This window comes from Gavialis gangeticus, unplaced genomic scaffold, assembly GCF_001723915.1.
Source record: "Gavialis gangeticus isolate Ggan-Ray unplaced genomic scaffold, GavGan_comp1, whole genome shotgun sequence".
Taxonomy (NCBI): domain Eukaryota; kingdom Metazoa; phylum Chordata; order Crocodylia; family Gavialidae; genus Gavialis; species Gavialis gangeticus.
The window spans coordinates 1,696,705-1,708,771 of NW_017728964.1; the positions used below are offsets into that span (position 1 = coordinate 1,696,705).

Here is a 12,067-nt window from a genome sequence, read left to right on the forward strand (position 1 = left end):
CCCCCCCCCCCCCCCCCAAGGTCTTTCTAGGGAATGAGGTCAAAGTGATTGGCCTGTAGTTCCCAGGATCTTCCTTCCTCCCTTTCTTGAAGATAAGCACAACATTGGCCTTCTTCCAATCTTCAGGTACCTCACCGGAGCGCCACAATTTCTTGAATATCCTCACCATTGGTTGTGCTGTGATATCAGTTAGTTCCTTTAGCACTCTTGGGTGCATTTCATCCAGGCCAACTGGTTTGTGGATGTCCAGCCTCTCAAGGTGTTCCCTCACAAGAGCTACACCAGTGAAGAGCATGTGTTCACCTTTACCCTGGTAATTCTGCATCTTGCTAGAGAGGGTAATCCCCTTTGGCTGGTGGAAAACTGACACAAAGTGATCATTAAGGAGATTGGATTTTTCCTGGGTGCCGATTATCAGCCACCCCATTTGGTTTAGCAGGGGTCTAATGTTGCCCTTGGTGGGTTTTGTTCAACTTCCTGTGTATCTGAAGAAGGATGTCTTATTGTCTTTGATTCTTATAGCTGGTTTGAGTTAGGTTTCAGTCTTGGCTTTCTTAGTTCACTTCCCAGTGCTGAATATTCCTCCTTAGTGGTGTTTCCTAACATCCATCCTTTATGATCTTCTCTTTTTAGGTACAGGAGGTCCATGAGTTCCCTATTGAGCCAAGGGGGTCACTCGGCCCTTTTGCTACCTTTCTTATGGGCTGGAATGGACTTTCCTTGTTTTTCAAGTATTGCATCCTTAAGGAGCATGTCATCGTGGACTCCCCTTCCTGTCAGATCAGGGCCTCAACAACTAGCCTCCTAAGCTTGTGAAAGCTGGCTTTCCTAAAGTCAAAGATTTCTGCATTGCTGACTAATTTGCCATGGTAAACTCATGGTCACTGTCTCCCAGCTTTCCTTCAATTCTCAGGTCACTCACTAGATCATCCCCTTTGGCCAGTACCAGGTTCAGCAGCACCTTACCTCTACTTGTCTCAAAAAGTCTACGGGCCAACAAGAGCTCATCAATGCATGTGAGGAAGCTTTACAAACTATTGGATTTGGCTGAGTGCTCTTCCCATGAGATGTCAAGGTAGTTGAAGTCACCGATGACAACCATGCACTGAGAGCATGCAGCCTCTGCCAGTTCCCTAGTGCATTCATGGTCAAACTCCTGTTCCTGATGAGGTGGTCTGTAGTAGACTCCTACTGTTATATCCCCTTCACCACATTCCCCCTGTATTCTAATGCAGAGGGTCTCAGGTCACCCTCCTTGGGAGCCAATCTCTGCTTGTAGGGAACTGTACTGCTCCTTCACATAAAGAGCTACATCCCCACCCTTTCTTGCAACATGATCCCTCCTGTACAAGGTATAGCCATCTATACCTGTGATCCAGTCATATGTGGAGTCCCACCAGGTCTCTGTTATCCCTATGAAATGGTATTCATTTCTGTTTAGCAGAAGGGCCAGTTCCTCCTGTTCATTCCTCAGGCTCCTGGCATTTGTGTATAGGCAAGTAAGCCTGCCATTAGAAGCCCTAGGCTTTCTTGCACTCCTAGAAGAGTCCCATCCCTGGACTGGGGTAGAAGTGAGTTCCCTTGTGTAGCCTGACCAGCTGATTTTGTGGTTGATGTTTGGTGGGCTTGCATTGGTGGTTGTTCATCCACTCCTCGGCACACTTAGTTTAAAGCCCAGTTCAGCAGGTCAGTCATTCTGGCAGACAAGAGCTTCTTCCCCATTGGAGTGAAGTGGAGGCTGTCCCTTCCCAACAAACTGCTGCCTCTCTCTCTCTGAAGTGTGGACAGTGGTCAAAGAAGCCGAAACCTTCACAATGGCACCAATGTTGCAGTCTTCTGTTTACTTCTTCCATTTGTCTCTCCCTCCTATGCCCGTGACCTGTAACAAGAAGGATTGAGGAGAAAATCACTTGCATCCCCAACCCTCTAAGCCCCACTCCCAGAGCCTTGTAGTCACGCATAACTCAGCTGGGATTGCTGTGAGCCATGTCATTTGTGTCCACATGGATGAGGAGCATGTGGTAGTGGTTGGAGGGCCAGACAAGTTTCAGGATCCTCTCAGCTACATCCTGGATACAGTTCCCTGGGAGGCAGCAGATCTCATGGGCTAAGGGGTCAGGCTAGCAGATCTCTCCCTCTGTCCCCCTCAAGAGGGAGTCTCCCTTGAAGACCACTCTGCATTTCTTCTTAGGGGTGGTTGCTGGTTCTTTTCTTCCTCAGGTACTAGCTTTGGCAGCTCTACTGGTACTGTGAGAAGTTTGTACCTATTGTGAAGATCCAGGGTGGTGGTGATCCTGTTGCAGCGTGCCTTGGGGCCAGAGACAACCTTCATCCAAGTGACCCCTGGTTGGACTTTGTGGGAGCTCCTCTTGTCCACACTTGTCATGCCAGGCAACCTTGTTCTTCCCTCTTCTTTCTTTAGGCGAAGAGCCTGGCAGTAGGCATTGATCTCCTCTTCACTATCCCTGAGGGGCATGCAGCCTAAGCACCACAGTCTGGAGCTACCCTATCCAGCACTCCAAAGACTCCAGTGTAGAGCAAACCTCACAAGGGGAGGTGTCATTGCTTCTTATTCCAGGCTCCTGTCATTGCTCCTGATCTCTGTTGCATTTGATGTGTTTCCTTTTGCTGTGCTGTCCCGTAGTTGAGTTTACATCCTTGAAGGCTTTCAATTATGATTTGGATGTGTTTGCATAAAAACTCTCGGTAGCATCTGCAGTAAGACGTTTCTGGATAATGGTGTTCACAGTTTCTGTTCCTTTCTCACTTGCATTCAGAACATCTAATGCAATATCTTCTGGCACAACATCTCCGATAGAAATAAATAACAGCTTCTTGTTGGAAACCTTAAACAAGTGTAACCTTGCAACTTCCTATTATAGCAACTTGACATCTTGGTAATCTTGTTTCAGTAGTGTCCTCTGTCCTTCGTTATGATTGAACTATGTTGTTGTATTCATCCCAAACATTTTGATTTGCCATCTTGGTTAGGTGATCTCTTTCATTGTAGTTCAGCTCCCATAGCCATCTAGCTGATTCCTTGCATGTTATGTCTGCTATGGCACCAGCAATTTTTCAAACCTTGCCAGCATGCCGTATTGCCTGGCTGGTTGAAATGTTTACAGATGAGAGATTAGTTGTCTTGATCCCAAATCATCCTTCTACAATCTTTCGTTATACCATTGGAGAAAAAAATAGCTAAACCCTTCATACATTCAAGATATACTGACTCCCATCTCATGTAACTGGTATGATTATGCACAGCTATCAGTGGAAGCATTTCTTAAAAGGCACATAAATGCTCATGCCAGTTTTCTTCATATTCGGCCCTGATGAAGCACAAGAGAGCATTGACTAGTTTCAAATAGTTCATCTAATACTTGAATATACCTTGATGGGAGTGTTCTTCCACAAATTCTTGAAGTAGAGTTACAGTCTTTTGCAGATCCACTAATAAGTCCCTCACTGCATTCCTTCCTGTTTCATAGTCATTGTTTCTGAATGCAACAGCTATGTTTGGAAAGGTGGTCAGCAACATCATAATCTAATTCAGGGGTGGACAAAATGGTGGATCTGACTGGTAGCTGGATTCCATTTCCCAGCAGCCCTTGCCCACTTTGCTGCAGCTGGTTTCCATGGAGACCTCAGGAGTGGTGGGGCTGTGACAGTACAGGGACAGAGTTTCCATGGAGATTAGCCCCAGCAACACTGGCAGGGGGCACAGCTGGACAGGGAGCTGCTCCGAGGCTGGGGCCAGAATCTTGTACTGGTGACAGTGTGGTCTGTATCCCGGCCCCAGCCCTGAAGCAGCACCTTGTCCAGCTATGCACCCTGCCAGTGCTGCTAGGGCTAGTCTTCATTGAAAGCCTGGGCCCATGCTTTCATGGCCCCACCACTCCTGGGGTATCCATGGAAAGTGGCTGCAGTGATGCAGGCAGTGACTCCTGGGAAATGGAGTTTGTCACTGGCCCAATCTGGCATGCAGGCTGGAATCTGTCTACTTCTGATTTAATCCTTTGCTTGAACTGGACAACCACAGAATGAATTTATCAAAATATGCCATATTGCTTTGCATGTTATCCTGTGTGCTCTGATAGCATGGTTGCACAACTTTCCTTTCATTATGTTGGTGGCTGTGTTTTCTGAAAATAATCTGCTTTTTGTCCAACAGTTTTCAAGTCTTGAAGTGGTGAAATGCTAACTAATTGATGTTGGGTAAACTATGATGTTATGGTGTCGCAGAGCACTCGGGTGCCCTGTGCCTGAGAGCAGAAACGGCTCAGGAGAGGCCCCTAGTGGCAAGAAGGGGGAGGCTCAGCTGTCAGTCACCAGGACAACCAAAGTCACAGGTGCTGGTTGCTAGGGCAACCGGTGGAGCCAGCTGAAGGGAAGGGACAGGGCTTGGCCCTTCTTAAGCCCTGGGCATGAGGCCAGTTCCCCTCTGGCGGCCAAGGGAGGGGGAGCTCAGCCAGTGTAGACAGAAGGGAGAAGCCTGATTGCATGAGCATCCCCTGATAGGTGCTATGGGTTGGAGTATTTCCCAGTAGGGATTGAATGTTGTTTGGCCAGATGGTTTAGCTTTTTATGTTATAGCTTGGGGGGCTTTGTGTTTTTTTTGTGTTTGCTGTTTTCACCGGAGGACCGGGTGAGGCTATTAGGGGTTGGAGGAGGCCTCATAGGGGCTCCACGGTAACATGGGGACCCTGGCGCCAGAGAGGGCACAGCATTTGGGGTGCATTGACCCCAGCCCCAGAGAAAGGGGTCAGTGAGAAGCCCCAGAGCAAGGGGGGCAGTGAGGAGCCCAGAGAGAGGGCCGTGAGGAGCGAGAACCCCAGAGAAAGAGGGCAGGGCGAAGCCCCAGAGCAAGAGGGGGGCTGCGAGAAGCCCCAAGGAGGTAAAAGAGAGGGCCAAGTCACTACAGGGCTCAGGTCAAAACCACGTCAGTACCATCTGCGAGGCTTGGGCTGCGGTGTGGAGGAGGAAAAGGAGCCGCAGATAGCGCCCCCGGGCACCGGGGTGCATAAAGTGGGCAGCCTCCCACTAATTACATCAATCAATTAATCAATTAAGATCAAGGCATGGCAGGTGAGTAAGCAGGTGGTTGCTCCATAGCAGGAGGGTAGAGTCATCAATAGAAAGGCTCCAGTAATGATACTCCTGTCACATATGGCTACCTCCTAGATGAATGATTATTTCTTCACTCTTCTGGCTGAGCGCACACACATTCATTCATTTTGCAATACAATTCCCGATCAAACATTATGACTGAGTGCTGTTATCCCAGGAACCCTGTAATAATCCCAGGAATTGTTTTACATTACATGATGACAGATGTCATACTCAGATGTTGGTGCAGACAGTATGGGACAAAATCCAACAATCAATAGTGGTGAAATATCAACAGTAAGAAACTGGTTAAATTCTGTCCACCCTAGCAAAATAACATTCTTTTGGTTGTCAGCTGATGTTCTCCCCGGTATCCATGGTAGTTCTCCTGACATCTCTTGAACAGCTGTGTTTTCAAGCTTTTTATTTGTGTTACTACCTATACTATGGACGGTTGATTTCAATGGCAAGTTACTGGTCATCATCACTGGAATGACTTTGTTAAATTCAGTTGCTACATCTTTCCAGGTTCTTTTCCTTCCTATTACGTTGGTATTTTCTTCAATTTCAACTGGTTTTGATGGTTCTCTTTGAAATGCTACAATTTGCATTGCATGAAACGTTTGTTTTGCATCCAATGTCTCCTCTAAGATGTCAGTGTCTGACAAAAAACAATAAAATAACTAGGAATGAGATTCCTTGGGATAACAACTCCATTTTCCCTAAATTCCTTTAAGTTTTTCTGAGCAATGGTGGTCTCAATGTGAAGAACTATGTCATATGGTATGCTGAATCCAGCAGTGTGGAGACTTTTTACCAGCTTCTTAGATGTAGTTGCATGATGTATCAATAAGCCTAACGCATTGTGTTTTGGCATTAAGGGCATTTATACACATACTCTTTTCCCAGTGATGCACCGGAGATCCTCTGCTTTGGAGCAGACTAATTGAGTCTGCTCAGCATGCAAGCTGAGGTGAGCTGCACTGTACCACATGCAGTTGTATAAGCGGTAAAATGCATGTTGGCATGCAGAAAATGGCAGCAGTGTGCTTTTAAACTAAAGCACCTCCAAGGTGCTTTTCAAAGTGCCCAGTGCTGTGATGCATACATGTGTAAAAATGCCCTAGCTTTTTGGCCCTTGATTGTAGGTAAACCAAATCCTGACATCTAGACAGAGATGCACTGAATATATTTATTATCTTGTCAATGACTTTCAATATCTATGTCATCATCATCAGCTTCCAAAATCAAATAGATCAATGTGTAAAGACTATCAGGAACATATTTTGGGGATTGCTCTTCATTCAAGTTGCTGCATCCCTTGAGTGCAGCATAGTACAAGTTTCATGTGTCCAAAAACTCTTCTTTGAACTGCTGACCAATGGCTTTCTCATCATTTATATGCAAAGTTACAACTGCTTGTACAGCTTTACCAGTTGTCATAGTTCAAAAGAAAAGGAGTGGAAGATTTGCATTTCTTTGATGCTGAAACTGAATGGCTCTATTTTAGTAAGGCTGAAGTCTGTGCTTCATTTGCTTCAATGGGGTCAGAAGACATTCACCACCATCTTCTTCTAAATTGCAATATCTTTCAAGTATATTTTTCAAACTGTACACTTTTTTCCATGCAAAACTGGCATCTAGTTCATCAATCACTTGATGCCATGTCTTGCTTCAGGAGAAAGAAGAATACCTTCTTGCGCAATATACATATGCAAATAGGAATGAGAGACTTGTTGCTTCCATTGTTCCCCCAACCTGGATTCAGGATGGTCACATGCCTCAGCAACTATTAGATCTTCTACACCAGCTTGGCAATGCAACACTTCATTGTTTTCTGTCAGCTTGTGTATTTCATAGGTTGATTCAAAAACACCACTTGACTCAGTTTCTTCTTCTTAGAATGTTTCTGGCAGAATATGCACATCCTTCAGTGAACTGCTGGAGTACATGATCTACTTGATGTCCTAGTGTGTTCTTCACTTGATGTTGTTGGTAGGATTTCACTTTCATATTTTATCTTGTTGATCATCTGAATTAGAGGTGTTCATGTCAAGGTAAAATGAAACAGAACAGAATTGATGTAGCAACTTTGCAAACCTTTTGGGTATCTAATGATGAACAAACCTGTAAATTGATGGCAGCCATATTGGAATCCAATATGGTTTCCACAATGGAAATATTATGATTGATCTCAGTTCATACAATGTTGGTTCCATCATTTGAATTAATTTTCTATCCTTACTGGGGGCTGAAATTGACCTAAATGTGAATTCACAGTAGTCATCGTGGATTCCAATATAGTGGCTACTTGCCACATTGACAACATGACTTTTCTGACACAGGTAGACCATCTATACCTGAAACAGTGTTTCTGCTTGCGGCAATGAATTGCTTATGAGTGACACATTTACCCCTTTTTTTTTTTTTTTTTTTTTTTTTTTTTTTTTTTTTTTTTTTTTTTTTTTACTGTGCTATAACAAACATATTCTGATTTGGCCTGTGTTCTGCAAATGGAGACAAGAGATTTACTTTAAAATGTTTCTGTTCAATTGAAGTCATCAGCTAAAACAGAAATTAGAGACTGACAAGGCTGGAATTACTACTTTAGCATTTATGTTTGATTGCATTCTTTACTCATCAAATTTGTATTTATTGCAAATATGCCCCTTAAGATATGGACATAAAAAGACTATGGTGAGTTAAAAGGGCAGCAACTTTTTCCTGTGCCTTCCCTATCCTGTGTTACGGAAGCTAAACTTTGCTACTTCAGTGGTCGTTACATTCAGGACTATATTTCCCTGGTCAAACTTTCAACTATTGCTGGACATAGTGGCCATAGGAAACAGTTCCTATGGATCATGAATCTCCCACTCCTGATCTCATTAACTCAGTATGTTTTGTTAATCTGTGTGTTCTCTTAAAGTAACATTTGAGGTTTTATTTTTGCCTCCTATTCAGAAAACAATTTCTTGGTCAATAGATATTCATTGAAAACTTCCAAACAATAAAAATATAACTTTTTAACTAGTAATTATGTATGCTTCAATTTAGCTGCCGCATCAACCGTATTCTAGAATCACCCAGAGGAAATGCTCTCCTTGTTGGTGTAGGTGGAAGTGGCAAGCAGAGCCTGACAAGACTTGCAGCTTTCATTAGTTCATTGGAGGTTTTCCAGATCACTCTGAAGAAAGGTTATGGGATCCCTGACTTGAAGGTAGGAGCTTTTGAAAGTGGGAAGAAGCAGAAAACAAAATTTATTCCTCTGATAACTTTGTCTATACTATGTTTTGAATGCTCACAACTTGATGTTTGTTCAGTGCTTTGGAATTGTACAGGGCTACAGAATTTCCAGCAGAATAATTAATTATTTATAATGGAATCAAGAAAATATAATCAGCTAGTAGAAATCTATCACAGAACATTATAAGTAAAAAGGGAAGAATTTACTTACCTATATCTAGTCTGCCTTCCTGTTCTTAGATGTTATAGGACAGGGTTGTCAACAGGCTGGATCTGGCCCACAGAGCTATCTGTTGCCCCATGGGGCTCCTAGAAGAACTGAGGATTTGGGGGCAGGGCAGGTGGTGGAAGGGACCTCCACTGGATTCCTAGATATGAGACTCTATAGGGGAAGTGTGTTGGGGGCAGTGGGGGAGGGGAAGGGGAAGGAAAGGCAACCAATAGCTGTGAGGTGTTCCTTTGTCCAGATCCAGCTCAGGGGAGTCTGACACCCCTGCTGTAGGAGAAGATGAGAGAAGTACATAGTTCTCTGTAACATCCACCCTGGGACTATTTTATGTACAGGCAACTGGGGACCAGAAAACTATAAAATGGAATGGCTTTGTTGCATTTAAACTCAATCATTTATGAACGTTTTATCTGCTTGTAAATGATGCAGATAAAACCTGTTTTTGCAATAATACCTAGCTCTTATATGGTGCTTTTCATTGGTATATTTCAAAGCAGTTTTCAGTAGAGGTTAGTACTGTTATCCCTAAACTGGTTGTTGCCTTTCTCTTCGGTTAAGTAGGCTGTTCTGTCTATAAAAGGTATATTTGGATTTTAGTATTTATAAAATGTTTTTCAAAACAGGTCCTTGTTTCAGTTTCTGCAAAGGCATAATATAATGTAATGGTTCTTTCACTCTGCATCTATTGTAGGAGAATTTATGACATATGAATTTATTGGTTTTTCAGGTATAAAAGAGAAAAATGGCAACAGATCATTCAGTCTCCACTGCCCATTAATGCACAAATATTTATGGTGAATAGCATAATAGCAGAAAAAGCATTTGCTTCCTGAAGCACTAAAATTATTTAGAATCAAGTTGAAGTGTATTACCTTCAGTTTCCATAGCATCATTTTGACACAAATTAATAGAAAAGCCAATCCCAATTCTACAAAATAGATGTGTTTCTATAGCTGAAGTGGAAACAGTTTTCTCTTCGTAGCTTAGAAGGTGACCTTTCTATCAATGAGGGAAGATATATGTTGTAATCATTAAGGCCCTATTGTTGCAAACTATTTTATCATCCCATAAAAGTTTGAGAAAAAAATCCCTTATTTATATTAGGATGAAACAAAGATCTTTGAATGAAAGGAAGGCCAGTGCATCCATTTCCTGTATAGGACACTGACATTCAAATTTTTGTTCAAACCCAGACTGAGCAAAAACTTTAACTTATATTGATCATTTTTGGTAGAAATGCTTTATTTCTTTGGCTGTTGATTATTTTGGGATGAGTACATCTGTACCTTGCTATTCTCAGACCAAAGAAACATTTCTTGTCAAAATTGCTATGTACATTTCTGCAAAAATGAATTCAATGGATTGTCATTTTACAGCTAAAATAAATCTTTATTTATTTAATAATTAGATTTTTATCCCACGCTATGCAAAAGACTGAGTGGCTTGACTGCCTTTAAATGGAATCCCAATGAAAACAATGCAGAAGCAGGCCAAAATAATTGTTAAGAATAAAGTATGTCAAACCATTTGGATTTCCCTCTTTAGTGGAGTGACTAGTTTGGTAGAGGAGGGGAATGTAGTAGAAATAATATACTTGGATTTGAGTAGATCTTTTGGTGCTATCAGACATGACATTCCATTAAAAACAAAACAGAAGAAATAGGGGCTAGATAGACCCCTGTGAAAGGGGTCTGCTTAAAAAGGAGGTCTGGCAACAAGTTTAGATGGTGTCTGACCTGTGTCATGGTACTTAATGCATTGTTTAGAAGTCAGAAAGCCACAGATACAAACCTTTTTTTTCTAGGTGAGGGTTACTCAGAACTCGGCTCTCCCAATTGTTATATGAATATGCTAACTATTCAGCTATTGGGCTAAAGTATGAGAGCACTCTTAGAATCATACAAAGTTACAGTTGGTAGGAACCTCAGGATGTCATCGAGTCTAATCCCCTTCTCAAAGCAGGACCATCCTCAGTTAGATCATTCCAGCCAAAGCTTTGTCTAGCTAGCTTTTGAAAGCCTCCAAGGGTGGAGCTTCCACCACCTCTCTGGGTAACCTGTTCCAGTGTCTTACTACTCTCCTAGTGAGAAAATTCTTCCTAATACCTAACCTAAATGTCCCTTGCTGCAACTTGAGACTTACTCTTTGTTCTATTATGTGCCACCACTGAGAACAGTTTAGCTCCATCCTTTTTCGAACCCTGCTTCAGGTAGTTGAAGGCTGCTATTATGTCCCCTCTCAGTCTCCTCTTCTCTAGACTAAGTAAGCCCAGTTCCCTCAGCCTCTCCTCAGAAGTCATGTCCCCCAACTCCCTCACCATTTTTGCCATCCCCCACTGGACTGTCTCCAATTTGTTCGCATCCTTTCTGTAGCGCGTGACCCAAAACTGAACACAGTGCTTCAGATGTGGCCTCAGCAGTGCTGAATAGAGGGGAATAATCATTTCCCGTGACCTACTGGCAACACGCCCATCAATGCAGCCAAGTATGTTGTTAGCCTTCTTGGCAACAAGGGCACACTGCTGGATCCTATTCAGCTTATTCTCCACTAACCCCCAGGTCCTCTTCAGCAGAGCTATTTCCCCAGCCTGTCCTGGTGCATGGGATTGTTCCATCCTATATGCAGGACTTTGCACTTGTCTTTGAACCTCATGAGTTCCTTTTGCTCCAATCCTCCAATTTGTCTAGGTGACTCTAAATCTTAGCCCTACCCTCCAGCTTATTTATTACACCACCCAGCTTGGTATCATCTGCAGACTTGCTGAGGGTGCACTCTATGCCATCTTCTAGGTCATTGATAAAGACATTGAACAAAACCAGCCCCAGGACCAAATTGTGGGGCACTCCACTTGATGCTGGCTACCAAGTAGACATTGATTACTACTCTCTGAGACCAGTGTCAGCCAGTTTTCTATCTACCTTACAGTCCATTCGTCTAGCCTATACTTCCTTAACTTGCCTGCGAGAATGTTGTAGGAGATGGTATCAAAAGCCTTGCTAAACTCAAGGTACACCACGTCCACTGGTTGCTGTCCATCCACAGAGCTAGTCACCTCATCATAGAAGACAATCAGGTTGGTCATGCATGCCTTGCCCCTGGTGAATTCATGCTGACTGTTCCTAATCAAATTTTTCTCCTCCAAGTGCTTAGAAATGGATTCCTTGAGAATCTGCTCCATAATTTTTCCATGGACTGAGGTCAGACAGACTGGTCTGTAATATCCTGGATCGTCCTTTTCCCATTTTTAAAATATGGTCACTGTGTTTGCCCTTTTACAGTCATCTGGGACCTCTCCTGATCACCATGAGTTTTCTAAGAGACTGGCCGATGGCTCTGCAATCACATCAGCCAGCACCCTCAGGCGCATTCGATCCAGTCCCATGGACTTGCATACGTCCAGATTTTCTAAGTTGTCCCTAACCTGTTCTTTCACTACTGAGGGCTGCTCCCTTCCTCCCCAAACTGTACTGCCAGTTGCAGTAGTCTGGG

At 43.3% G+C, this 12,067-nt stretch overlaps 1 protein-coding gene across 1 annotated transcript in view; it reads left to right on the plus strand.

Annotated features, from left to right (window-relative positions):
• The window catches only part of DNAH9 (dynein axonemal heavy chain 9), a 609,139-nt gene that overhangs the window by 337,710 nt on the left and 259,362 nt on the right, over positions 1-12,067 (plus strand). Inside the window, exon 42 of the mRNA XM_019501495.1 lies at positions 8,161-8,323. Coding sequence (XP_019357040.1) covers positions 8,161-8,323 — 163 coding nt within the window. The remainder of the gene's footprint in view (positions 1-8,160; positions 8,324-12,067) is intronic.